Raw genomic sequence first — 27,693 nt, 5'->3', positions numbered from 1 at the left:
AAGATTGTATGGCTGAATCATTCTTAGAATGTAAACGAAGGCGATGGTGGCTGGGTTAGCTATTTTTCCAAAACCGCAATGAAAATAAAGTGTGCCTATAGTCCAGTTTACTGACTTTTCAAAGACTGTGATTTGTTACTAAATTGGCACATTTGGGCTACCCAGAGCCTCATAGTAAGGATGTGGTGAAGCAGTAACTGTTTAGGGGTACTAAGAATATGGGGACCTGGGCAGCTTCTAGAGTGTGTTTAAACCCGGCCTATAGGTGGCATCCTTCTACCGTGTTTCACCCTCACAAGAGTAGATACAAGGAACAAGTGTTCTGTTTATTCTGGAATGCCTTTATTTTTGGTAGAATGAAATGTGTTTTGGCTTCCTGATGATAATCTTTTAAAATGTTGATTAAGTTGGTTGTGACGTTAATTTTTTTGGCCTAGTTTGTCATCATGTACAATCTAAGAATTCTTGCCAGATTTTAAAGGCTTAATTTTTATTTTCATAAGTATTTCTTTATCTCAAATCAAATTTTAGCCCTATTTTATTTGCCCCCTCTCTTTTTGAGCCACCCCTCTCTTTCCTTGTAGTTGGAGAAAAGAGAAAATTTCCTTCTAGGGCCCTTCCACTTTCAGGCTTTCTTTGGGATCTCTGCTTTTCCCTACTAACACTGAGTTATGTCTTCTAATTCTCTGATGCAGGTGGAAGATAGATTTAGGAAAACTAACCACAGCTCCCCTGAAGCCCAGTCTAAGCAGACAGGCAGAGTATTGGAGCCACCAGTGCCTTCCAGATCAGAGTCTTTTTCCAATGGCAACTCCGAGTCTGTGCATCCTGCCCTGCAGAGACCAGCTGAGCCACAGGTAGCAACAGCCAGGTGGCTGTGGGCCGAGGAGACTCCTACCATAGCTCACGAGGCCACGGGCCTGCTTGTAATGTTTACAGTTTGGTTTGTTACCACATTTGGAAAGAAAAGAGATTAGCCGGAGTGATTTTCAATTAACGTACAGGCTATATACCCTCAGTTGATAGAGAAAAGAAGGTTTTTGTGGGGTTTTTTTAAAGATTTTTGTTGTACTTATTAGGAATATCTAGATTCAGTGATTTCTTCTTTTATTCTTTTTGTCTTCCCTAACTCAGATGTTCATAAACAAGCACTTCCTTTCTTTAATACACAAATTTTTCAGTTTAGGTTTTAGAAAGTTAGTATCATAAATATATAGAGGGAGAACCAGAACCTTTTCTTAACCTTTGATCCTTGGCTCCTGGCCAGTTCCATGAGTGGGCTTTAGAAAACCAATGTCTGCCTGAAATTGCGTGTAGAATTTCTTGGTTTTGTCCAACTGTGCATATTTTTTTGGGAAAAAGGCCTTTTATTAGATATTCAAAAGGTTTAAGATCCGAAAGAAGATACATTGTAGTAGGTTAAGTGTGCATTCCTCTGAAGTAGGTCAGGGTAAAGGTCATGACCTCTCACTGGGTTGGCCACAGCATTCTGCCTGGTCTAGGTGAGGGAGAACCCCCTGGGCTGAGTGCCATGTGTTTAAAAGAGAACCCTCTGTACTATCCAGAAAGGAAGGTAACAGCAGGGATAGCCCATGTTAAAGATCTGAAAGATCCTTAAAACACAGATTCCCAATTTCTTACTGAAAATAAGTGACTTTTAGATATTTTGCTCCTTGAAGCTGTGTATTACAGAATATTGGGAACAAGATCTTAAGCCTGAGTTTACTTGTTACTGATGTTTGCAAATGTTAGGGGACAAAAGTTCGTATTCTTGTGATAGAAGTAGCTGTGGTGTTCTGAAAAACAAGTCCAAGTGAGTATTTGAACATGCTTTACAATAAATAATCCCAGTGTGGAGAAGTTGTTGAAAGAAAGAAAGAAAGAAAGAAAGAAAGAGAGAGAGAGAGAGAGAGAGAGAGAGAGAGAGAGAAAGAAAGAAAGAAAGAAAGAAAGAAAGAAAGAAAGAAAGAAAGAAAGAAAGAAAAAAGAAGAACCAGACCTAAGCAAAGGGCATGTTTGTGGGAGTGGGGGGTTTTGGGGGGGCAAGAAGATACTTACATGGGATCAACAGTTTCTTGATTTACTGAAGAGCTGACCCACAAGCTGCAGAGTGAGGAAAGCATGACAGAGGGAAGGGAAGAGGGACTGCTGGAATAGGTGTGACAACACTTGTATGAAGAGTCCAGGACTAAAATCTTTATTCTGAAAGTTAAACAACGCAAATAGAAAATTTTTATCTGTTTGGCCACTAACAGTTTAAAAAATAGGAATTCCTTAATTATGTATGCTGCTTTTATATTAATTAACTAATGTAGTGCCTAGAGATAGTCTCCCTTTTCCTCCTTCTACCTAAAGTTGCTTTGGGCTGAAACCTCTACTTACGAAAACATTCTCTGAGGAGACTAAGATTCTATTGTAAAGCCCATGTTTTATTATAGTTATAGATAACACTTTCAGTTTCACATTTTTCCCCCTGAAAATTTTAAGCATTTTAGCACTCTGAGATTATTCCACTCTGAGATTATTCCACCAATAAGTGGAATTGGTCACTCTCCCAGAAGTCCTAGAAATCATGACCTGTGACCTACTCTGAATCCTGCATTTGGAAAGGTAAAACCAGTTGTGATTTGGTATTTTTAGTTTTCATTAAATGTGTTGATATTATGGATAGCATAGCTAGAATTATGTAAATTGCAATGTTGAACACTTATTTTAAAACGATAAAATACAATAAAGAAAATACAGATTATTTCAGAGATTGCTTTACCAATTTAAAAAGCAGCCAGATTAACTCAGGTGACAAGTAGTTGTCCTGTTTCTTCAACTGTCAGATAGAAGGCATATACTCCAGTAGCAGTCAGCGGCGGGAATGATAGTATTGAATATTTCTAAAAGAAACCAAAATTCCTTTTTTCATGATTACTATGAACATGTATGGAGATCTCTAGGGTTTGAGTGTTTTAGGACTTGGGAGAAGAAAGTGGCAAAATCGTGGGTGTATTCGAAAAGTTTTTAAGTTGTGTTACCATAGTCTGCCAACACACAAGGGGTTTGTCTTTGCTCATGAAATGTGTTGTTCTGTGGTTATTTGGTCTGAAACGTTACACTGCCAGGTGCTGCGAGGACGGATAGCTAGGTCTGCATGTATGGCAGTGTCTGTCTTGTGATTTTCCTTTCCTCCCTCTCTCTCTCTGCCTGTCGACTCTGCTTTGACATGGATGTGCATGGAGCACGCTGTCCTCCCTTTTAGAACCGGAGGTCTACGAGGGGTTTTTTGTTTTGTTTTGTTTCATTAATCTTCATGCTTACTGCTATCTGTAATGTTAGTCTGGATATTAAAAGAGTTTTCTTTTATAAATGTACATTTGCTTTTTTTTATATAGTGTGTTCCTCAGACTGTTTCTTTACTTAGAAATGTAACTGTTTGACTGCTTGGCTTACCTAGGACTGTATTGCCCCCATTTGCCTTCCCCCACTTCTTGGTTTGGATTTGGTATTGACCGGAAAAGCGTTTTATGCAGAACGCATTGAATGTTTTGTGTTTTGTTTTCTTGTAAGGTACAGTGGTCCCACCTGGCATCTCTCAAGAACAATGTTTCCCCTGTCTCGCGATCCCATTCCTTCAGTGACCCTTCTCCTCCCAAATTTGCACACCACCATCTTCGCTCTCAGGACCCATGTCCACCTTCCCGCAGTGAGGTGCTAAGTCAGAGTTCTGACTCTAAGTCGGAGGTACCTGACCCCACCCAAAAGGCTTGGTCTAGATCAGACAGTGACGAGGTGCCTCCAAGGGTAAGAAGCAGAAAGACAGATGTGTGCTACTTTTTTCCTTTTTGTTATTTTTTTTAAAAATTATTTATTTTAACTAAGGGTATGGTGATTTCACCAGAATAAAGGGGCAATGAAACTTCAAAGGAGCTTTTACAGTGGGGAAAGTTCCATAGTTAACGCAGTTATATTCAGCCAGCGGCCAGTTAGCTTTTTATGGTTGTTGTTAACTCTATACTTAAACACAAAATAACAGAATAATATATGAGTAAGTCTATGAGGAATATAGTCCTAGAACAAAAAGAATCAAAATATATTTTAGCTGTTGTCTTAAGTGTTTGTACAAAAGCTACAAAACGAATATCAAAATTTATTAATTGGTTAATTACCACTTAAAAAGGTTTTTTTAAGAAAAATTTTACATTTAAAATTCCCAAAAAATGATTTTTTTTTTCTTTTTTAAATTGAGGGATTTTTGGTTTCCTTTTCAATTTTTTTGTTGTGTTGTTTTGGTTTAGTTTTGGTAATTACTTAATGGTGAAATTAAATGAAAGGCACATTTTCATTTCGTTTATTTTTCCTCCACTTGGAATTTGCTTCCTCTGAATATTTTCTTGCTTCCTACCAGTCTTTGTTTCCTACTGTTCCATTTGTAGACCATTGTTTGATTTCTTTGAGCTTATTTTCCTGATACTCACATTATCTCAGCAAAATGCTTTGTATGTCCCTTGCCACGAAGCTTCAGTCCAAACATCATTTGAATGTTATAGAAGCGTAGAAAGGCTGTTTGTCCTGGCTCCTTTGATGCCGTTGACTAAATTTTCTCTATCCTATTGGATCAGTGGAGGGCAGAGAAGAATCAGAGATGGGAGTAGTGATAGTAAAGTTCACCTCAGTAGGACTGTTCTAAAAATATGTTTTGGTAGGGAGATCTTTTTTCTTCTCATATTTTCGATAATATAATTGCTATGTTTTTCTACCCAAAGGTTCCTGTGAGGACAACATCTCGTTCCCCTGTTCTGTCCCGTCGGGATTCCCCACTGCAAGGCAGTGGACAGCAAAATAGCCAAGCAGGTCAAAGAAACTCCACCAGGTAAGAGAAGAGGGAAACTTAAAAACAGGTTTACTGCACAGCCTATTACTTCATGTTTGTTTTCATAAAAATGTTCATAAACATGGTACTGAGGTGAAGAGATGGTCACTTTATAAAAGAAAAACTGCCAGAAAATCCATTATCGTGAATAATTGCAAACTGGTCTTTAGTGAAAAGAGTCTGAATCCAGTTGTGTATTTTAGCCCTTCTAAAATGAAAACTCCCTGGCTCTGTAAGAGCAAGTGGATGGAACAGCAGGGAAGGCAGGGGAGAGATTAAGAGAACTGGAATCTGAAGGAGTGTATCATCTAAAGGATGTCCCAAGTGCTTAGGATCAGTACAGAAATCACAAACAGGCTACTAAAGAAAAGTCAGCGGTTGACTTATAGTCTGTATTAAACTAGTGAATTAACCAAATAATATTTTTAGGTTGTAGAGCTGTGTATTATACAGTTGCTGTTAGCCACATGAAGCTACTTAAATTTGAATTTAATTTCATTAAAATTCAATAAAATTTAAAGTTGATTTCCTTAGCTATGCTAGTCACATTTCATGTGCTCAGTAGCCACATGCAGGCACAGCTACCATGTTATTAGCAGTCAGCTATAGAACATTTTCATCCTGTCAAGTGATTTCCATTGGCCAGTGCCATCCTAGGGGAAGGAAGGAAGCACTGTGTTGATTATTTTGTACTTAATCATCACTGAACCGCTGAAATTTGCCTTCTGCACATGGAGCCTTGATCTAACTTGGAGCACAAAGATGGATGGCAGACCAGAAGCTGCAGAGAGCCTTCTTAGTCCTTAAATGATCAGGGTGCACCGTGGGATTCTCCTGTGACTGAGCCTGTGTATTAACTGTGATCTAGCAAACTTGTGCTCGGGGTGTGTCCATGGCCGGGGACCATCATAGCCCATGCTCTCTGTCACGTTTCTGACTCAGCGCACACAAAGGAGTATGCTGCGTCAATGTCGGCTCTTAAAGGCATTGATGGACAGTGAGAGCAACAGCCTGGAAACAGCATCATTTTGTGTGTGATTATATAAGTGGAATTGTTTTATGATAAGAAACTGAGTTTATAGCTGTGACAGGAATAGTAACACTTTTAAACTGAACAGTAGCATTTCCTGTCAGTCATGAGGAAGATTTGGGGTCTGGCTAATGGTAGCCTGTTATTTAACATTTTTGATTTAAGCTTATTTGAGATACTTCATATACCCAAAATTAGTGTAACGTGTGTCAACTACAATTTAAAAAAGGATATCTGAGATAAAATCCATGAATGATGTCATTGTAACTTTTGATAAATTTAATGTTGAATGCTGTTTGTAGGCCATTTTTTCTCATTATATCTACATTTCAAAGACATTGGTGGACACATCATGCATCTGTTTATAATTTGATACTACATCTTGGGATAATGCATTAGCTGTTCTCTCTTCTTTTCTAACAGCAGTATTGAGCCCAGGCTGCTGTGGGAGAGAGTGGAGAAGCTGGTGCCCAGGCCTGGCAGTGGCAGCTCCTCGGGGTCCAGCAACTCAGGATCCCAGCCTGGGTCCCACCCTGGGTCTCAGAGTGGCTCTGGGGAGCGCTTCAGAGTGAGATGTAGGACACCTTTGCTTTTCCCTTTCCCCACTAACTATATTGGGCTATATGATCAGTATATTGGAGATCCTTTTCAATCATGTAAAAACGCCTGTGGTTTTTTTCACAGCTGCATATTACAAAACAGTGTTTCAGGGCAGGGTGCTAATGATACCATAATTTTAATAAAACAGTTCACTTTTGAGAGCTTACACATGCCTAGTACTGTGAGCACTTTATATGCATTATCTCATTTAATCCTTAAAAGAACCTCATGAGAGAGAGATGTATTGTGTCTCCATTTTACAAATTAAAGCAACTGCAGTTTAGTGAGGTTAAGTAATTTGTCCAAGGTGATTAGCTAAATGTCCAAGCTGAGATTTGAACCCACTTCTTTCATATAGACTCCCGTCAGTGCTGTCATCATTATTGGTTATTTTAACCCTCAAAATAATAAGCTAATGAAATTTCCTCTATTATATTATTGGGGCGCCTGGGTAGCGCAGTCGTTAGGCGTCTGCCTTCGGCTCAGAGCGTAATCCCGGTGTTCCGGGATCGAGTCCCACATCGGGCTCCTCTGCTGGGAGCCTGCTTCTTCCTCTCCCACTCCCCTGCTTGTGTTCCCTCTCTCGCTGGCTGTCTCTCTGTCACATAAATAAATAAAATCTTTAAAAAAAAAAAAAAGAAAAAAAAAGAAAATTTCCTCTATTATATTATTGACATAGTGTAACAAGGTATTGTGAATACATGTTAAGCAGAGTCAGATCTGCCTGTGGAGATTGCTTTGAGTGGGGCTACCAGAAGTGGGCGGGAGGGAAGGGGAAAGAAACAAAGGCTAGGTGGGCTAGGTCAGATTTGTGACACACTTCTCTTTGTTTATCTGTTTCTGCCTTTGTTGTCTTTCTTGAATTTCACAGCATCATCCAAATCTGAAGGCTCTCCATCTCAGCGCCTAGAAAATGCAGTGAAAAAGCCTGAAGAAAAGAAAGAAGTTTTCAGACCTCTCAAACCTGCTGTAAGAATTATACAAAACCAGTTTTACTTATTCTAAGCTTGAGTGAGATCTTTCTATTAAAAATACATAGTCAAGAGGCCTGCAGTCCCAAACACTGATTTGAGGAATTAGGAAGAATGCCATGTCCTGAGGCACATTTGTGCACACCCCACCTCACTGTTGTAGTCATTTTTTTTTTTAAAGTACAGAAGAGAGAAAAGCCTTTTTATTTTTATCTCTTTGCTCAGCATTAATCTTGACATAGTCTTGATAAGTTGGGCATTTGCAAAACTGGCTTTTAGAGTGAATTTTTCTTCTTCAACTCACCTATTATTTAAATTCTGCCTTTTGGTACTGGGAGTGAGTGACTCCCTCATACTTGGCCTTGAATCTTTGTTGTATTAACTGATTGTGTAACTGTGCCCATGGTGGGATTGTAAGCCTTTTGGAATTTTGATTTCCTGCTTGAATTGATTCCTGTCCTTCCCTTCACTCCCCTTCTTTCTCCCATGCTTCCTTGTGCTGTGCATTCTTCATCACTGATGGCTTCTCCGGCTCAATGAAACTGCTCCTGTGCTGAAGGGCGAAGTGGTAAGCCCCGTCTCTGGAAAATGCCGCAGCAGAGCAGCATTCCACTTGCCTCTTGAGCTTATTAGCTTGTAGTCCATCTACATTTCCTTTCCTCCCTCAACTTGCCTTTTCTTTTCTAGAATTCAAAAGTTCTAAGCTTCTGCTTTATCTTTTTTAACATAGACTTTGCTGCATATATTTATTCTTATTACGTAGAACTTCTATAAATATCCTCTTAAAAAGTCACAGTTGTAATCATGAAATAGTAAGACTGAAGGTCCGATACACCGTTATTTCAGAGGCTCAAGCTCAAAGAAGAGCAACATATTCTTAACTGTGAAGAAAGAAACTCCTTTGGAAGTGCTAAAAAGAAAAAGGAAAAATGACTACATAGCCTGCTTTAAAAAGGGGAAAAAAAAAAAGTCATTACTTTCAAATATAATTCCCAAGTAGAAACCTTGGACTTCTGCATGAAAGTGTAGAGTATAAATAATAATCACACTTGAAAATTATATGCGGATAATTGAGTATTAAAATAGCTCCATATGAGCACTGTATGTTAAACGCAAATAATGAATCATGGAACACTACATCAAAAACTAAGGATGTGCTCTACAGTGACTAACAATAAAAATTAAAAAAAAAAATAGCTCCGTATGGAAGAATCATGGGAAATGAAGCTCCTTTTGAATAATGTCTTTTAAAGTAGATTTCCTTTCTGTCTGATGTGCATATTTGTTGGCAGTGTTGCAGGAAAACGTGGGCCAGGTGGTGCCAGGGAAGTGCCTCACCTCCTGCCCACAGCAACACACGCTGCGTCTGCTTTCTCACTTCCTGTGGCATGGACCTTCTTAGGAATGTGGCAAGTTGTTAACACTCCGTGAAGTCAGATATGAATAGTATACTCACTTTTTCACTTTTTGTAGGTCTGAAATTGTTAAAATAAAAGGTGGAGTTAAAAATAACAAGTTCACCAAAGAAAAACTTTCAGTCAGCCCAATTTAACTAGAATCTTTCTTTCTGGATAATCTCTTTGAAAGAAGACTTTGTTACATAGGCAGAACTCCCAAGGATTTTCCCTCACAATGTTTGTAGACCTAGAATTTTATGTTAGGGTTTTTAAAAAGCACTATTAGCCTATCATAAGCAGATTATGTGTTTTTTTTTTTTAAAGAGTTTATTGATTTATTTGACAGAGAGAGAGACAGCCAGCGAGAGAGGAACATAAGTGGGGGGAGTGGGAGAGGAAGAAGCAGGCTCCCAGCAGAGGAGCCCGACGTGGGGCTCGATCCCAGAACTCTGGGATCACGCCCTGAGCCGAAGGCAGACGCTTAATGACTGAGCCACCCAGGCGCCCCAAGCAGATTATGTTTTTTAATTGTTGTGAGATTTGAACTATGTACATCTTTAGCTTTTTGTTTTTCCCCCTATCTTTTTACATTTTTTGGTCTTTTCTATCAAAAGCTTTAAGAGCTCACCTTCTTATGATACTGGTAAATACAGAATAGTTTTACAAAATAGATGTTGTGGCTATTTCATCAATAGTTAAAATGAAGAATGTCTCATGATTTGCTGTTTTCTTCCCACTGCCCCCGCGCATGCCCCTTTGTCTTACTCTCTTTTTTGTCCTGTGTGTTAGGATTTGACTGCACTGGCCAAAGAGCTACGAGCAGTGGAAGATGTGCGACCACCACACAAAGTGACAGACTACTCCTCATCCAGTGAGGAGTCAGGGACAACAGATGAGGAAGACGATGACGTAGAACAAGAAGGGGCGGAGGAAACCACCTCTGGACCAGAGGACACCAGAGCAGCGTCAGTCCTTGGTGTATTTTAGAGAGGCTGAGAGTGTCTCCACTGAACTTTCTTTCCATTTTAGAACCAGTTTTTTCTAAACCTATCCTGATTGAATGAACATTTAAGATTGAGTTCTCCTGGGTTCAGCAGCAGGCAGCCTTCGTGTTCTTCCCCCTTCCCTTTGTGTGCACATGTGTGTCAGTGCTTCTCCCCAGTACCCCAGCGTATTTTATTTTTTCTTTTTAATTTGAGGATATGACAAAAGGGAAATTTCAGTTTGGTTTCACCCCATTAAGCATGAGAATTCATTCTAGATGTTTTTGCTCAAAACAAACTATACTGGCAGAAAGTTCTTTGTTGAAGGGGAAGAGCTAAGAGCATTTGTGGTTTTTTTTGTTTTTTTGGTTTTTTTTTTGAGGAAAATCTGTCTGTAGCCTGACCTCATCTTAGGCTTTTGGGAAGGTGAAGAACCTAAACAGGATGATCTCAACTCATGGAATGATAGCCATTCACTTCTGAATTTTGTCTCAATAGGTCATCTCTGAATTTGAGCAATGGTGAAACAGAATCAGTGAAAACCATGATTGTCCATGATGACGTAGAAAGTGAGCCAGCCATGACCCCATCCAAGGAGGGCACTCTCATCGTCCGCCAGGTACCTGTGTCTTCTCTTTGTTGTTAGAGGCAGAGCTTCTCCTGTAGTCATTAACCCACTTGCTCATTCACTCACTCATGCTGTTTCTACATCATCATCTGTTTTCATGTTAACAAGACCCAGAGGGTAGAGTGTCGGGGGCCAGGGAGGCAGGTATGTGCTGCATGCCAAGAAGGTAGCTAAGCGGTCTTCCACCCCACATTGCTGCTCCTCTGCATGTTTTGCGGCAGCCCTCATTCGAGCACCACGCTGATTCTCACAGTCTGTGTCTGAGTGGTAGAAAAGCCGCAGGGAGTCCCTGGAGCAGGCTTGCAGAGCGAGGCGGCAGAGCCCGGCCTGGAGCAGAGCAGCCACGGACGCTGTGCGGAGAGCTCCCAGCTCTGAGTGTCCGCAGTGCTGCAGCAGGAGCAGCCCTTAGGCAGGAGCAGTGGAAGAGCGGATGAGCCTCATCAGTCACAGGAGGGCCTCGTGGAGCAGGAGGGTTGGGAGGTCTCTCTTGCGTGTTCTAAAATGTTAGTTTCCTCACTTGTTGAATATTAAATGTGTACCACCCCGATGTGCTCAGTTCGGATCACTCAGCTTTACAACTGTCTTTTCGTCTCTTAGCTTAGAAGACAGAGAAGTGATGCACTTCCCATGACATAGAACAGGCGCCTTTCTAGTGTTTTGGACTTTTCCTGAGTGTGTTTCATGCAATGGCAATGCATTCGGATGGAAAGTGGGAAGAACGTGGAAAAGACCAGGATTCAAAGAAGCGACAGGGTACTCTCTAGAGCTTTAGACAGGAAGATTTTTAAAGAATAAAAAAAAAAGGCGAGTGGTTTTGGTAACAACAGCTAGTGTGGCAGATAAACCAGGTTGGGCAGTCACGCTCAAGTCCCGTGGCCACCAGAGGAGGTACTTTGAATTCTGTTGGCTCATTCGAGGCATTCGGTGAGGAAGTGTGAACAATTCCGACCAGTTTCCTGTGGTCTTTCCTTGATAATTTAACAGAGTTTGAAAAGTCACACAGCACCTCGAAGTCAGTTATCAGTAGGGTCATAGGGAATTTCAGCAGCGCTTGAGCGAGACGAGTGTGCCTGTTTTTTCTACAGAGTACAGTTGACCAAAAGCGCGCCAGCCATCATGAGAGCAATGGCTTTGCCGGTCGCATTCACCTCTTGCCAGATCTCTTACAGCAAAGCCATTCCTCCTCCACTTCCTCCACCTCCTCCTCCCCATCCTCCAGCCAGCCGACACCCACCATGTCCCCACAGACACCCCAGGACAAGCTCACTACTAATGAGGTATGTCTCGCACCAAGCTGGCTGCTTTCCTAGGGTTCGACCAGCACTGCCTAGTAGCTAGTTTGCAGAGGAGACTTTTCCCACGCCCCTCCCCCCTTCCTCCCCACCCGCTTTCTTCTGTCACCTACCCTTCTCCCCAACCCCAAGTAACATGTTTCAGATCTGCATACAAATCCCGTAACCCTAGATCAATGTCCCTCCAACTTGCCAGTTCACTGTTTACTTTTCTCTAGATAAGTGTAGTTGCATGGCTTTCTTTATTCAGTTTATTTTTTTAAAAGTCTAAATGAAATGATTGCTGTGTTCTCAGATCCATTATGTATTTGGCATGAAATTCTTGTAGTCGTTTGTGGAATCTGCCTTTTTCATTCTTTTATCTGACAAATAAAGTACAGAAAAATTTGGTTATGCAGACCTGGCCTTACCTGGACACACTCGTTACCCTCTACAGGAATCTCCTTCAAACAGGGCTGGATTGCTTTTTGTTTTTGATGGGGGGAGATGGTTGGTTGGTTAATCATTTGTTTTCACCAACCCTGTTAAAAGGACTTCTTTCCTTGAAATTCACAATCACTCAGAGTTTAAGAAAAGGCCAAATGATTTTCAGGGGAATCTAGGAAATTAGGATGCTAAGAAGAGCAAAGGTCTGAGCATGCTTTTAATTTACAATTTGGAGTGGGAAATCCTGTGTGCTCGTTTGAAGGCTTGGCTGTGGTGCTCAGTCTGGGTGCTCGGTGGGTGATGCTTTGCTCTTTAGAACAAGATTATGCCCCCAGTGCAGTGACAGAGTCCACCTTGAGCACCCTGTACTGCATTACACACGTGGTTTGATTTCTTGGGAGGTTTGGTTTAAATGCATCTGCCTAACAGTTGAAGGAGGTTGAAAGTGGCACGTAGCTTCAGCCAATCTTGTTAATGTAAACATTTAATGGCCAGCCTGTCTCTACCTGCTCCTATTTTAGTTCCCTTTTTAGAAAGACTCAGAGTAATCCTCTCCCCCCGAGGAGCAAGGGCAAGTCAACTGCTTCTAAGGTGGGCTTGCATAAGGTTGGCCATTGGATGGACTGGCCGTTGGTCATAGCACAGGGTGGGAAGCTTGCCAGCAGGTGGCTATGTCAAGTGGAAGGGAGAGAGCCTGGGAGCCTAGGCGGGCTCGGGTTCTAGGACATGGTGACTTTTAGCTGCCCATGGAGGGCGGGAAAGGTCTCAGGACTAAAAAACACTTGATCAGAAGTGTTCTTTTTTCTCCAGTGATATATCCCACCTACACTCACATTTCTCCTTATATTTATATTTAAACTTGGCTCCATTTTGCTCTAATGTACAGCATTTACTATAACCCTTAACTCACTAAACTGGCAAGTTTATTTTTCTGTTTGTTTTGTTTTTAATTGTCATTACATTTCCACTTAACAATTTGTTTCACTTTCTTTGTGTTGTTTTTTTTATTTTTGTCTTAAGTTACACTATTAACCAAAACACTAGTGCTCCTCAAAGAGCAAAAGTATGTGCCATATCTTGTCATTTGCACCTTTCACTAATGAGCCCCTGTCCGATATGGGTTTACTGATGATGCACCTGAAACGGTGGTAGCCAAAGCTTCTGTAGCTTTCTGGCAAGAGGCTCATGTTAAAATGAATAATACAAAGTAAAGATTGGCCAATATTCCAGCAGAGGTTAATTGGCCTTTTTTGGGCAGAAGAGAAAATTCAGAAATTGACGAACTGAGATAGACATTTCAAACCTCCTTTAGGAGTTTTTATTATAATTATTTATTAAAAAAAAAAAAACAACTAGGAGCACGAAGTACAGATTTTGTTGGTAGCTCGCAGCATTCCTATCTTAGATGAGCAGTATTTCTGAGAAGAGATGTAGCTCTTTTGGTGGTTCCAGGTTGAACAGCCTGTTGGTGGGGTGTGTTGTGCACATGCAGAGGCACCCCTGAGAGCATCTGGGGGGAATGATGTAGGAGGGATAGGGCTTCCTAGTGGGAAACCGTGCAGTACAGAAGTGGATTGAAATGTTTTATGTTCATCTTTTTAATGTCATTTGTATTAATAAAATTGAAATTTACATTGCAGACTCAGTCCGCTAGTAGCACACTCCAGAAACACAAATCTTCCTCCTCCTTTACACCTTTTATAGACCCCAGATTACTACAGATTTCTCCATCTAGTGGGACAACAGTGACTTCTGTGGGTAAGTAAACTAGCAACAAGAAAGCAGCTGTCAAACAGGACTCGGTCACTTTGTGTTGCTCTTTCTGGTGGCTTAGGCATGGCATGGTGGTTGTTTGCAGGCACAGACCTTGGATACAGAAACATCCATCCCGCTTGCATTGCCTTATTTGCAATGAGCTGCATAGTCAGTTTCCTTTTTCCATATACATTTCTTACAAATTTCTTTTCCTTGACAAAGAGTTGGTTATAACATAGGAATATTTACTTGAGGTGTAGCAGGGGAGGGAGGCAGGTGCCGTGTTTGCGTGTGCAGAAAATAATTTCAAGTGTACTGTGTTCTAGTGGGATTTTCCTGTGATGGAATGAGACCAGAAGCCATAAGGCAAGATCCTACCCGGAAGGGCTCAGTGGTCAATGTGAATCCAACCAACACTAGGCCACAGAGTGACACCCCAGAGATTCGTAAATATAAGAAGAGATTTAACTCCGAGATTCTGTGTGCTGCCTTGTGGGGTAGGTATCTTACTGCTACTCTGATGTCATCTTTTTATTTTCCTGAAGGGTGGACTGGTCTTTTAGAGAAGGTACTATTTTAGACAGTTTGGGGATTTCGTAAAGAGTTGTTGACAGGTAAGTTGGAAGACTTCCTTGATGCCCGCCCTTGTTACCTTCTCCTGCAGAATCATGCAGGTGCGTGTGTGGGCTTGCATTTGTTTCAGCCACCGAATAATGGAATGAAGGACTAATCTCCCATTCCTTCACAGAAAGAAAAACGTAAACAGATGAGAAAGACATTTGATTTGGTCCTTATTTATAGGGAGAATGACGAAGTGTGTTGGATTGCTTTTTAAATGTTTCTGTTGAACATTTTTTCCTTGCTCTTCATGACTTGGGCCTATCATGGAAACGAGGCTTTCAAAATCAGTTTGCCATGGGCCACAGTGTGCAGAAGGAGACTGTGGCGCCGCCTTTCCCTCTTCCATCTCCACGGTGTTGGTGCAGCCTCTTCACAGCTTACGACAGCACAAGAGGCTATGCCTGGGGAGGCCACCACGCAAGGACTCTGTCCTCTCTCATTCTGAGGCTGGCCTTTCTGTCACCCCTGGGCCATCACCTTCCTCACTCCCACAGATAGACCCTGCTCTTGACCTTACCTTGTCTTCCAGTCCCACACTTTGTTCTTGTTCTCCTCCTGCCTAAACCCCGAAATCAGCTGTTTTTAGCAGGGACCCTGTTTCTAGTTTGTTTCTTCCTCCCTTGACAATGAAAGCGCAAGTGGACAGAAGACGTGCAGTCCATTTTGGTTTGAGTACACAGCACATTGACCTCAATGTGTTGTTTGTTAAGAGTGTTCGTGATGACCTCTGCGTCCCCAGTGACCAAATCATCCCTCCTGTCCACGCCCACCTTACCCCTCGCTCGCCGCCCCCAACCTTGCTCAGCCTCAAGACTTGAGGCTGACGTGAGGGCCCCAGCATTCACCTCCTGAACCTCGAGGTGTTCCTCATTCCTGTTGTTGAAGAGGGGGTCTCGTTAACTTGTTAAAAGTTCTTCCTCATCCGCCTTTTATTCCTTCATCTGTCCGTTGACTTCTGTCCTGCTCCTTTCCCAAGCTCCCACTCGGCCATCTCCCAAGGGGTTCAGGAGAGTCTTCTCCCCTTTGCAGACACACCTACTTTCTCTTTCACTCTTTGGGTTCTGGATTTTGGTCCGTGTCACCACTGAGTATCTTAAGTCCCCTAATGATCATAAGGCCTTTCCTGTATTAATCTCTTAGGCAAAGGTAACAGTAGCCACTTTGAGGGGATTACTGGGATCACGTAAGGCAGCTGTCACAACGTTGTCACCGCATGGCACTGTGAAGTGTTGCTCTGTGAATGCCAGTTGTGATCTCATCACGGGGCTGAATTCCATCATGTTTGTTCTTTCTGAAGTCCCTTTGTGGGGGGAGTATATATCATCAAAATTCATTATACTATATTTCATATAGAAATTATGTTAAGTAAGTTAATTCTTTGGAAATTGCTGAAGTAATTTTTATCTAGAATGTTTGTACTTGGTAGCCGTCTTACACTGACTTTATATTCCTCTCCTGTCCTGCAAAGTGCTAGACCCCATTTTGTGCCATTAAATGATTTTTTAACTAAAATCCTTCTTTTTCCTAATTAACTTCTCTAATACCTCAGAGAAGAGAGTATCTTGAGCTTGTGTTTTTTAAAATGCAGTGGAACTTTCCATTTTATGAGTATGTGGAAAGGAAAGATAGGCAGATGACTTAAAGTTGAAATCTGTTTCTGTAAATTGATATATTTGAATTGTTCCGTGGCTTGGGGCACATCGGTGGTAGGTTTCCTTAAACTGCCTGTGATAGCTAAGCTAAAAGGTAAGTTAAAAAAATAAGCCTTTTAAGTTAAGTTTAAAAATAAGCCTTTCAAAGACTTGGACCTAGAAACGTTAAAACATGTACTGTGAGAGTGGTAGACCGACAAGGGGAGAAAATTTAGAGGGCACTACAGTATTACTTTGAAATGGTGACGCATTTAAGGTCTGATGACCAGCCTCAAGCATTCTTTTTTTTTTTTTTTTTTTTAAGATTTTATTTATTTATTCGACAGAGATAGAGACAGCCAGCAAGAGAGAGAACACAGCAGGGGAGTGGGAGAGGAAGAAGCAGGCTCATAGCAGAGGAGCCTGATGTGGGGCTCGATCCCATAACGCCGGGATCACGCCCTGAGCCGAAGGCAGACGCTTAACCGCTGTGCCACCCAGGCGCCCCTCAAGCATTCTTTTTTAATCATGTTACATAACTGCCTTTTGTTTTCTGAGTTGCTATATATTTATTTTATATATATATATATATATATATATATATATATATATATATATAAATTTTTTTTAAAGATTTTATTTATTTATTTGACAGAGAGAGAGACAGCCAGCGAGAGAGGGAACACAAGCAGGGGGAGTGGGAAAGGAAGAAGCAGGCTCCCAGCAGAGCAGGGAGCCCATTGCAGAGCTCAATCCCAGGACCCTGGGATCGTGCCCTGAGCTGAAGGCAGACGCTTAACGACTAAGCCACCCAGGTGCCCCTATTTATTATATTTTTGTAATAAGACTGTTTTCCCATTTGCAGCCAGGATTATTTTAACACATATTTTGAAAATCATTGTTCCCACTCTCTTTTTTTTTTTTTTTTTTTAATCTCTACACCCATCGTGGGGCTCAAACCTACAACTCTGAGGTCAAGAGTCACATGCTCTACCAACTGAGCCAGCCAGGCACCTCTGTTCCCACTTCTGATAGTAAACTGTCTGCATTTTACTATAGAGCTTTGCCTGTAATATCATCATAGAATTTAGTTAGTTCAATTAGCCATCATAGAATTTAAAGGAAACTTTAAATCACATGTTATAGAGCTCTTAGCCATTTTTCCTATCAACCTACACCAGATTCCTGTGAATACAATTGTATTGCCTAGTACAGCTTACCTTTGAGCAAGTAGCATTTAAAGTTTAATTATATCTAACAGTTGAAAGGTTTAAAAAGCATATTTATAGGGGCGCCTGGGTGGCGCAGTCATTAAGCGTCTGCCTTCAGCTCAGGGCGTGATCCCGGCGTTATGGGATCGAGCCCCACATCAGGCTCCTCTGCTATGAGCCTGCTTCTTCCTCTCCCGCTCCCCCTGCTTGTGTTCCCTCTCTTGCTGGCTGTCTCTCTCTGTCAAATAAATAAATAAATAAAATCTTTAAAAAAAAAAGCATATTTATAAAAGGTTATTGCATCATACAGCTTAATTTTTTTCATAGGCCTATAATTTCCAAGGTGGTTATTTTCCAGTGACTGTCAATATTCCTTTGACTGCTAACACTCAGTACTTTACAAAATTACCCAGTTCTTAGAAATATATAATGAAGAATTACAAGGAGTGTAAGTGCCAAAATATATGCATTTTTTGTGTTCATGAATAGATTTTTTTCAGCTTTGTCTTTTATTCCTTTATTAATTCATTACTGTAAAATCTTCATTGATGTTTGGATAGATGTTTGGATGCTATTTATTTTTGGAAACCACAAATAATGTAAGATTTCAAAGGGTCATACTTCTGGTAGTTATTACCAGGTTCTTGATGTGTATTTTCTCAGCTACTTGATATTGAAGATTGGGAAAATACTGAAATACTACATGAAATGGAACCTTTAGAATGGACTCTATCTGTAAGCAACTCTGTCAGTTAACGTTTTATTTTTCTGCTTCAGGTAACTGTGAAGCTAGTTAGAATTATCTCACCTGGGTATATGGAGGGAAAACCCTAAGAATAATGTCCTATTATAGTTCTACATTTGATAGGGAGGTAGTCACTACAAAATGGCCAACCTCAAAAGTAAAATGATATGAAAACGAGTGGAGTATTACATAGGAATTAATTTCTCTTACAGTGATGATAAATGAGTTTTTAAATTGGACAGCAGTTTTTTTCTTAGCATTCAGTCATTATCTGATGTGTATGATATTTCTATTAAAAAAGAACTTTTTCGTGGAAAACATGATGGCCTGTAAGTCTTAAAAAAGTGTAATCCTGTGAGCCCCAGTTCAAAGCCACAGTGTTACCTGTTGAATAAAATAGCTGCACTGGCTATTACAATAACCACTAGTCTCATGTGGCTATTTAAACTTCAGTGAATTAAAATAGAAAATTGAGTTCTTCAGTTGCTCTAGCCATGTTTCACATGCTCAGTAGTCACATGTGGCCATTGGCTAACACGTTGGACATCCAGGTACAAAATCTGTTGGACAAGGCTGGTCTGGATGGCACATTCTAAAAATCTTAATTATAGGTGATAAATGAAGCCATACGCGTTCATAAGCCTTTTTCCTTATCTGTGCAACTGATCATATTTTGAGAGTTTTGTTTACTTTTAAGGATCACTCTAGATGAGTTGTGAATACTCAGATTTTTCTCTTTTCCCCAAAATTCAAGAGGCTTTCCTCAAATTTTTGGAAGCTGTTTCATAGTATTCCAGGCTCTAACAAGTTCTCAGTACCGTCGTACTAGATGGAAAGCACCTGTGATTTGGTAGAAGTGTATGTGGGGCAGCACAGACAGGGCATGCTCTCGTAAAACAGACTGTTTCTGCAAGGGCAAGACGGAAACCTGCATCATATGCATAATACATTTTTAATGAGGGACTTTTTTCAGGTCATACTATTACCGGAATCTGTAGATGTCTAGAATTTATGAGGACCTCTTTACACGTTTTACATTTTTTGAGGACTCCAGGGACAGTGTTGTGTTAGCTTAGAGCATACAGTGCTCTGGCATATTGGTAACTGTCGTCCTTGTGAGCGTGGCACTCTGTTAGTTGGTGAAGTTCTTATTTGAGTTTGAATGGCAGTGATAGTAATTACATATGTGAATTCCAGGTTCCTAGCTTCCCCAAGACCCCAGAAGTTGCTTCCAGTTTCCTCACAAGAATTGCTTGGGTAGATACTGTCCTCCAGGTGTTGGGGTTTCACTTGCTCAGTACGGAACAGGCACAGAGCTGAGCGGGGGCTGGGAGGGTGTTTACTTGTTGCCTTTACAGTTGTTTGTTTGAAGTTTTCTGGAAATTGGGTGTGTGTGTGTCTGTGTAATAAAACATGGATCCTGTGATTCAGGAAATTCATGCTATTCTTTCCTGTCTTTCCATCTACCTGAAACTATTGATTGAGCAGTTTGTAAAAGCACAAATACTTTATTCCTGTCTCAGTGAGTTTATTAGCCAGTATAGGGAATCAATGCAAACACGTATGTGCCCAGTTGTGTAGGAGTATAAGGTGATTTGTGCTACATGTTACAAAGTTGGTTTAAACAGTGAAGGTTATAGACCAAGGAGACAAGGCATTTAGGGAAATAAGGGAATGGTAAAGAGAGAAAAGTAAGTTTGCTCAAGGTGCAGAGATATTTGAATGCCAAATTGAGGCTTTTGTACCCTCCTGCAGAGAGTGTGTAGTTCTGAAAATATGGTAGGACCTAATGAGTACTGTAGGAAGACTAGGATTGCTTTGATTGCTGCCATGAGAAAGTAGAGGGAGGGTATTATAACAATCTCTTTTAAAGTCTCTGTCCATCCGTTACAGGGTGCCCAATGCCTCAAGTAGGGTGGGAGCAGAGGAAAGGGAAAGGAAGGAGGTCTTCTCTGGTTTGGGTGGTCGGTTTGGCTGATGGTGGTATTGTTATAGAAAGGGCAAAAGTTGAGAAGTTGGTCTCAGTAGAAATTTACAGCGGGTAGAAAAGTAGACAGGGTATGGAATTAGGAGTTGATGGTTCTGAGGTGCTCCTCCAGCAGACACGCAGCAAAGGAGATATCTACTTTTAAGAAGCAGAGAAAGTGCACGCAAACCAGGAAGGAGACTCAGTGCAGCTGGAGAGTGGGAGGACTGCAGCAGCACATAGAGAAGCCAGGACTGCTCCCATGGGGCGGTCATAGTATTTTAATATTCCTGAGAAGTTGAGGAACAAAGGACTGAGTGCCATTGTTTCTTTTTTGATGATGATGGAGCATTCTCTATCATCTTTAAGAAAACCTTAACGTGAGTGATGGATCAGTCAAACTGGTAAGGATTTGAAGTGGCTATCCATAGCTCGTGCCAGAAGTTGGCTGATGACAATAAAGACAGATAAAGGAAGCACAAAGAGGTCATGGTATCCGACAAAGGTTTGTTCAGGTGTCTGATGTGGCTTATGAGATGTAGAATCTGTAACACCAAGGAGATGGTGAGCTCAAAGCATGCTGGGAAACTGGTGGATTGTTCAGGAGATTGAGGGGATATGGTGTGTGTGTTTTCTCTCCTATCCTTTTTTAGATAGAAATGTTTCACTGCCACTCCTCTACCATGATGTTGAATATGCCAAGCATTTCTTTTTGTGTATGATTAAGGAAACCATTCTTTTCCAGATAGGTGGTGTTATCCTTTCCATACAACTAGACTGTTTGCCAAGCACAGTGTAAAATTCAGGTCTTTCTGTGTCCTTGAAACAGGAGTGAATTTGTTAGTGGGTACAGAGAGTGGCCTGATGCTGCTGGACAGAAGTGGCCAAGGGAAGGTATATCCTCTGATCAACCGAAGACGATTTCAGCAAATGGATGTCCTTGAAGGCTTGAATGTCTTGGTGACAATATCCGGTAAGTGTTCATTTAGTAAAGCAGGATTACTTCCCAGTACTAAACTTCCATTAGCTCCTTTTTTTCTTTTTTTAAAAGATTTTATTTATTTATTTATTTGAGAGCGAGCGAGCGAGAGCGTGCACAAGTAGGGGGAGGGGCAGAGGGAGAGGGAGAAGGAAGCTCCCCACTGAGCAGGGAGCCGGACTTGGGGTTTGATCCCAGGATCCCTACAATCCTGACCTGAGCCGAAGGCAGACCCTTAACCAACTGAGCCACCCAGCTGCCCCAGCTCATTTTTTTGACATAATGGCTAAATGAGGTACAACCATAGCATGGTTTTACAGTAAGGTGATAGAAAAATGTATTCAGATGTGACTGACAAGTACGAACTGAACCTGTGGCTCCTCCAGAGGGCAGTCTTGAGAAGCACAGGGACATGCACTGTCTAGTGGACCTCTCCCACGCGACCGCTGTCTGCCCTGACGCTTGGCGGGCTTAACGTGGCTTCTCCAGCGTGTAGGTTTGTGCCCTCTTTCACCCACAGGGCTCTTTCATGCAGAAGGAACTGTGCTCTGCCACGATAGTAAAAGTAGCATACTGTTTTTTTCTTACATCGGTTAACACTTACATAAGTTGCTTTTTAGAAAGAGTATTTTTTTCATACAAATCATGTAATGTATGTTCATTCTAGAAAGTAAGAAACGAGTACAGATAAGCAAGTAGGAGAGATGAAATGTAAAATCATCCAGAGATACTATATCTAGGGACTCTTCAGTTTTTAGCTCCTCATCTTTAAGCATACACACACTCAGTACACACTTAAAGGGGGAAAATCTGCGTAAAAATGGTTATGCAACATTTCAAACATACAGAGAATAATAATGAGAGAATAAGTACATAATAACAACACCCACATACTGATTAGTTACTTTTAACAGGTGTTAAATACACTCTTGTACCTGCGGTTAGCATCCCCTTACCCTGTCGAGCTGCCCATGGTAACCGTGTCCTGAAGTGAGGTTGTATCTTAGTCATTCTAGTTTGTCCAAATCATGTAGCTTGCTCTTTCCATCTCATTAAACATTTCTCCATGACATCTGTTTTACGTGGCTATAGAGTGTTTCTTTGCATAGATACTCTGAAATTTATTTACTTCTGTTGTAAGTCTTTTAGTTTATCCCTTTTTTCCCCCTCTCATGTAAACATTTTTCACATACGTCTGTAGCTTAACCATTGTGCATACATATCCATTTTGCACAGATAATAATTTCCTAATAATTTGTATTATTGCTGGAGTCCAGAGTATACAAAATTGAAATACTTTAAATTGGTCTTATAATAACCAGCAGTAATTTTGATTTAATCATCTGCGAACTCAGGCTTGTTATATTTGTTTATATGTAACATTTCTCGGAGTTATTTTAATTTTCAAATAGGCTTTTGGTTGTAAGTAAAAGACCTTTGTTGAAATGCAGAAATTTCTCCATCCATCTCATACTTAAATGAGAAAACAGCCATTTACAACATGAGTGTTGACGGGGAGTAGGTTTAAAATTAGAGGAAAAATAGATCTGCTGCTAAAAATGATTTAAACTTCATCTTGTGATCCAGTGAACAAGATGATTTATGGGGATCACTGATAAGCTGACACCAGTAATAATTTTTTGGTCTACTTTTCTGTATTCTTTTCCTCTTTTGTAATGGTTTCTACAACCATGAAAGTAACACATGTTAATTGTAGGAAGCTTCGAAAATAGAAAAAACTTTGGAAGAATAAAACAAAATGCTACCCCATATCAGAGACAAGTCTTGTTGACATTTTTTTAATATTTCCTCCTCATTTTTAATAAGATTTTATTTACATATTTGAGAGAGAGAGAGAGACAGCGTGACAGAAAGAGTGAGCACAAGCAGGGAGAAGGGCAGAGAGGAAGAAGCAGGTTCCCCGCTGAGCAGACCCTGGGATCGTGACCTGAGCTGAAGGAGATGCTTAGTCCACTGAGCCACCCAGCACCTCTCCTCCTCATTCCTATAAATATTTATCACAATATGGGAATGAAACACTATATACATAAAACTACATGGTTTTTGTTTCATTTAACATTTTATTTAATATTTTCTGACGTTCAAAAAGTCATCAAAACTTGAAAAGATTAAAGCATAAGACAATACAGAAAGTGCACAGATTGTAAGCATATACAGCTCAGTGAATTGTCACAGTTAGAATCCATCCACCTAGAATCCATTCACCTACCTTGGTGAAGAAATGCAACAGTCCCAAGTAGCCCAGAAGCTCCCCTGCAGTACCCACTCTGCTGCCTCCCAGTCCTTTAAATACCTTAGATTGGTTTGACCTTCAGTGAAGTGAATTGATATAAGTAGTAAAACGGTAAGCATTCTTTGTGTCTGGCTGCGTTTTTTTAAGAGCACCTTTAGGTTTACAAAAAATTGAACAGAAAATGGAGGCAATTCCCATCCCCCCCACCTCCAGTTTTCTCTATTATCTACATTAGTATAGTACATTTGTTGTCATTGATGAACCCATATTAACACTAATATTGTTATTCACTAGAGTCTGCAGTTTACATTGAGGTTCACTCTTTGTGTTGTACAGTTCGATGGGTTCTGACTAACACATAATGATCCACCAGTACAGACTAATGTCACTCCCCTGAAAATCCCCCGTGCTCCACCTGTGCGTCTCTCCCCCAAAGTCCCTGGCAACAACTGATTTTTTTTTTTTTTTATACACTTTCTCTGACCTTCTCCAGAATATCATGGTTGGAATCATATAGTATGTAGCCTTTTCAGACTGGCTTCTTTCCTTCAGCAATATGTATTTCAGGTTCACCCATGTCTTTTCATGTTGTGTGGCTGTGCCACTTGGTTTTTCCATTCACTCACTGAAAGACCTCTTGGTTGCTTCCAAATTTTAGCAATTATGACTAAAGCTGCTACAAATATTTGTGGACAACTTTTTGCGTAAACATAAGGTTTCAGCTCATGGGTTTATTAATTAAATACCTAGGAGCATGATCGCTGGAACATAAGGTAAGACTACATTTAGCTTTGTAAGATGTAGCCAGCCTGTCTCCTGAGGTGGCTGTATCATTTTGAGTTCCTACAGGCCACAAATGAAGATTCCCTTTTGCTCCACATCCACATTAGCATTTGGTGTTGGTGGTGTTTTGGATTAATGTAGTAGTGTGTCATTATTGTTTTAATTTTTAATTCCCTGATGACATGGTGTTTGCCTCCTATATATGTCATCTTTAGTGAGGTATCTGTTAAAGGTCTTTGGTCTGTTTTATAATTGGGTCGTTTGTTTTTCCTGCTGTTGAGTTTTAAGAGTTCTTTGTATATTTTGGATGCAAGTCCTTTAGTTTTGCAAATATTTTTTTCCCTGATTTGTGTCTTGTCTGTCCATTCTCTTATTAGTGTCTTCTGCAGAACAAAAGTTTTTTATTTTAATAAGGTCTAACTTACCAGTTTTTTTCTTTCAGGGATCATGCTTTTGGTGTTGTATCTAAAAAGTCATTGCCAAATCCAAGGAGACTATACCTGGATTTTCTCCTATGTTATCTTCTAGAAGCTTTATGGCTTTGCATTTCATATTTTGGTCTATGATCCATTTTGAGGTGATCTTTCTGAAAGGTTCAAAGTCTATAAATTCATTTTTTTTGTTTGTGGATATCCAGTCGGTCTAGCAATGACGTTGAAAAGACCATCCTTTTTCCATTGAATTGCCTTGTTCCTTTGTCAAAGATTAGTTCATTATATTTGTGTGGGTCTATTTCTGGGCTCCCTGTTTTGTTCCATTGATCTGTTTTTCCTTTTGCTAATACCATATTGTCTTGATTACTGTAGCTTTATAGTAAACCTTGAAGTCACATAGTATCAGTCCTCCCAAGCTGCTGCTTTTCAATATTGTGTTGGCTGTTCTGGCTCTTTTGCCTTTACATATGAACTTTAGGGTCAGTTTATCAATATGTATTAAAAAATTTGATAGGATTTTGATTGGGATTACATGGATTCTCTAGATGAGTAGAACTGATATTATAGCAATATTGAGTTTTATCCATGACCACTGACTATATCTCCATCTGTTTTGATCTCCTCTAATTTCTTTTTTCAGAGTTTTTTAGTTTTCCTCAGAGACATCTTATTTAGGGTTATTTTTTTAGATTTACAGGTATATCCTTTTTTGTCTTTAGTGCTTTTTTTTTTTTAAGATTTATTTATTTTTTAGAGAGAGAGTGGGGAGGGGGAGAGGGAGAGGGAGAGAGAGAGAATCTAAAGCAAACTCTCTGCTGAGGGTAGAACCTGATGCTGGGCTCGATCTCACAGCCTTGAGATCATGATCTGAGCCGAAATCAAGAGTAAGACGCTTGACCGACTGAGCCACTCAGGCCACCCCTTTTTTAGTGCTTCTGTAGATGGTGCTGTGTTTTTAATTTCAAATTTCCAACTGCTTATTGCAAGTATATAGGAAAGCAATTAACTTTTATATATGAACCTTGTAACTTGCAACCTTACTATAATCATTTTATTAGAGGATTTTCTTTTTTATTTTCTTTTTTTCTTTTTTTAATTTTTTTTTTTAAAGATTTTATTTATTTATTTATTTGACAGAGATAGAGACAGCCAGCGTGAGAGGAAACACAAGCAGAGGGGGAGTGGGAGAGGAAGAAGCAGGCTCATAGCGGAGGAGCCTGACGTGGGGCTTGATCCCAAAACGCCGGGATCACGCCCTGAGCCGAAGGCAGATGCTTAACTCCTGTGCCACCCAGGCGCCCCATCTTTTTTAAACCAGTTCTTTGGTATTTTCTACTTACATAATCCTGTATTTCTTCCTTCCCAGTTTGTGTACCTTTTATTTCCTTTGTCCTATTGCATTAGCTAAGACATCTCCTTTGATGTTTAGGAGTGGTAAGTGGAGATACCCTTTCCTTGTTCCTAAAGAGGAAGTATCTAGTTTCTCACCTTTAAGTATGGTATTATCCATAAGTTTTTTGTACATGTTCTTTATCAAATTTGAAGCAGTTCCCTTCTATTCTTATTTGCTGTGAGTTTTTGATCATGAAGTGGATGTCGGGTTTTGTCAAATATTTTTTCTGCATCTATTGATACGATCATAAGATCTTTTTTCTTAAGCTTGTCAGCGTGTGTAGTTTCTTTTGTTCAACATGATTTTGTTGTTGTTGTTCATAGAGCTATTTTATTCCACTTCATTTCTGTGTATGACTATACTGCAATTTATTCATTCTACTGTTGATAGATGTTTGTGTTTGCTGTTCACAACTCTTAGGAACAATGCTGCTCTGAACATTCTTGTTTGTATTTGGGGTCTCATACATACACATTTATATTAGAGAAATTACTGGATCATACGTAGGGTGTGCGTATATCCTACTTCACTAGATAATGTCAGACTTCTCAAAGTGGTTCTAACAGTTTACAACGCTCGTTTCTGAGTTTCTAGTTGCTCTACACCTTCCCATACTGTCAGTACTATTGTTGGTTTTTTCAGTACTGCTGTTCTTTTTAATTCTAGACACCCTGATATAGATGTATGAAATTATATGTCATTATGGTTTTGATATGCATTAACTAATTAACTACTGAGAGCAAGTACCTTTTTTTAGGTATCTGTGAGGTAACTTCTTTTGCCTGTTGTAATCGATTGCCCACTTTTTCTATTGGGTTATCTCTCTTCTAAGTGATCTATAGGTTGTGAGTCCTCTGTCAGCTCTGTAAGTTGCACACATCTCCAGTTTATGGCTTGCTTTTTGCTGGATTTGAGTCCCTGCCGTGGGTGATTTATTTAATCTAATTGAGAAGTAATAGCGACTCCAGAGAGTTTTGAGAATCAGAGGACATTACACATGTGAAAGCACCTTGTAAGTTCTATTGCTTGTATTGCCGTGCAGATGTTTATATTACTTTGTGGTTTATGAGTACTGTCTGTTTACATAAGTGTGAGTTCTTTATTCTTCTAAAAACTTTTCTTTTGGGGTGCCTGGGTGGCTCAGTCGGTTAAGCATCCGACTCAGTTTCAGCTCAGTTCACTATCTCAGGGTCGTGAGATCGAGTCCTGCATCAGGATCTGTGCCGGGCGTGGAGCCTGCTTAGGATTCTCCTCTCCTTCTGCCCCTCCGCTCTCGTCCTCTCTCTCTCTCTCTCTCTCAAATAAATACATGAAATCTTTCCTTCTAACTCAAGTGTATACTTAATAATAATTCTATAGGAGTTTCAGAGTCCATCTGAATAGCTTAAATTGAGGTTCTAGTAAAACTCATAGAGATGGTTCCCTCAGAAGGATATTTATTGTTCATTGACGTTTCTTTGGCTACTATTATTATTGATGATATCTACTTTGAACATGCATGTAAAATATTTATATTTGTTTTGCTAGGCAAAAAGGATAAGTTACGTGTCTACTATTTGTCCTGGTTAAGAAATAAAATACTTCATAATGATCCAGAAGTTGAGAAGAAGCAGGGATGGACAACCGTGGGAGATTTGGAAGGATGCGTACACTATAAAGTTGGTAAGTTCCAGGAGGGTCATGAGGGTATTGTTTTACAGGGTTTAATTAGTGTTGTTTCTGATCCCCCTAGC

At 40.3% G+C, this 27,693-nt stretch overlaps 1 protein-coding gene across 50 annotated transcripts in view; it reads left to right on the top strand.

Moving 5' to 3' along the window:
- MAP4K4 (mitogen-activated protein kinase kinase kinase kinase 4) overlaps positions 1–27,693 on the top strand; it is a 188,650-nt gene that overhangs the window by 149,903 nt on the left and 11,054 nt on the right. For 4 of the 50 annotated variants that reach the window (XM_087863249.1, XM_045771683.2, XM_045771689.2 and 1 more), the window contains exons 16-27: positions 696–857; positions 3,559–3,792; positions 4,755–4,861; positions 6,315–6,466; positions 7,363–7,460; positions 9,649–9,824; positions 10,341–10,461; positions 11,556–11,747; positions 13,829–13,946; positions 14,270–14,440; positions 20,947–21,090; positions 27,488–27,622. In XM_087863249.1, coding sequence (XP_087719375.1) covers positions 696–857; positions 3,559–3,792; positions 4,755–4,861; positions 6,315–6,466; positions 7,363–7,460; positions 9,649–9,824; positions 10,341–10,461; positions 11,556–11,747; positions 13,829–13,946; positions 14,270–14,440; positions 20,947–21,090; positions 27,488–27,622 — 1,810 coding nt within the window. The remainder of the gene's footprint in view (positions 1–695; positions 858–3,558; positions 3,793–4,754; positions 4,862–6,314; positions 6,467–7,362; positions 7,461–9,648; positions 9,825–10,340; positions 10,462–11,555; positions 11,748–13,828; positions 13,947–14,269; positions 14,441–20,946; positions 21,091–27,487; positions 27,623–27,693) is intronic. The other 46 variants (XM_087863259.1, XM_087863251.1, XM_045771704.2 and 43 more) reach the window with 18 other exon arrangements.

The sequence above is a fragment of the Ursus americanus genome, chromosome 7 (genome assembly GCF_024610735.1).
Source record: "Ursus americanus isolate L20-20 chromosome 7, mUrsAme1.1.p, whole genome shotgun sequence".
NCBI lineage: Eukaryota > Metazoa > Chordata > Mammalia > Carnivora > Ursidae > Ursus > Ursus americanus.
Note: the sequence above shows the minus strand (reverse complement) of the source record. Positions and strands in the feature narration are given on the sequence as shown.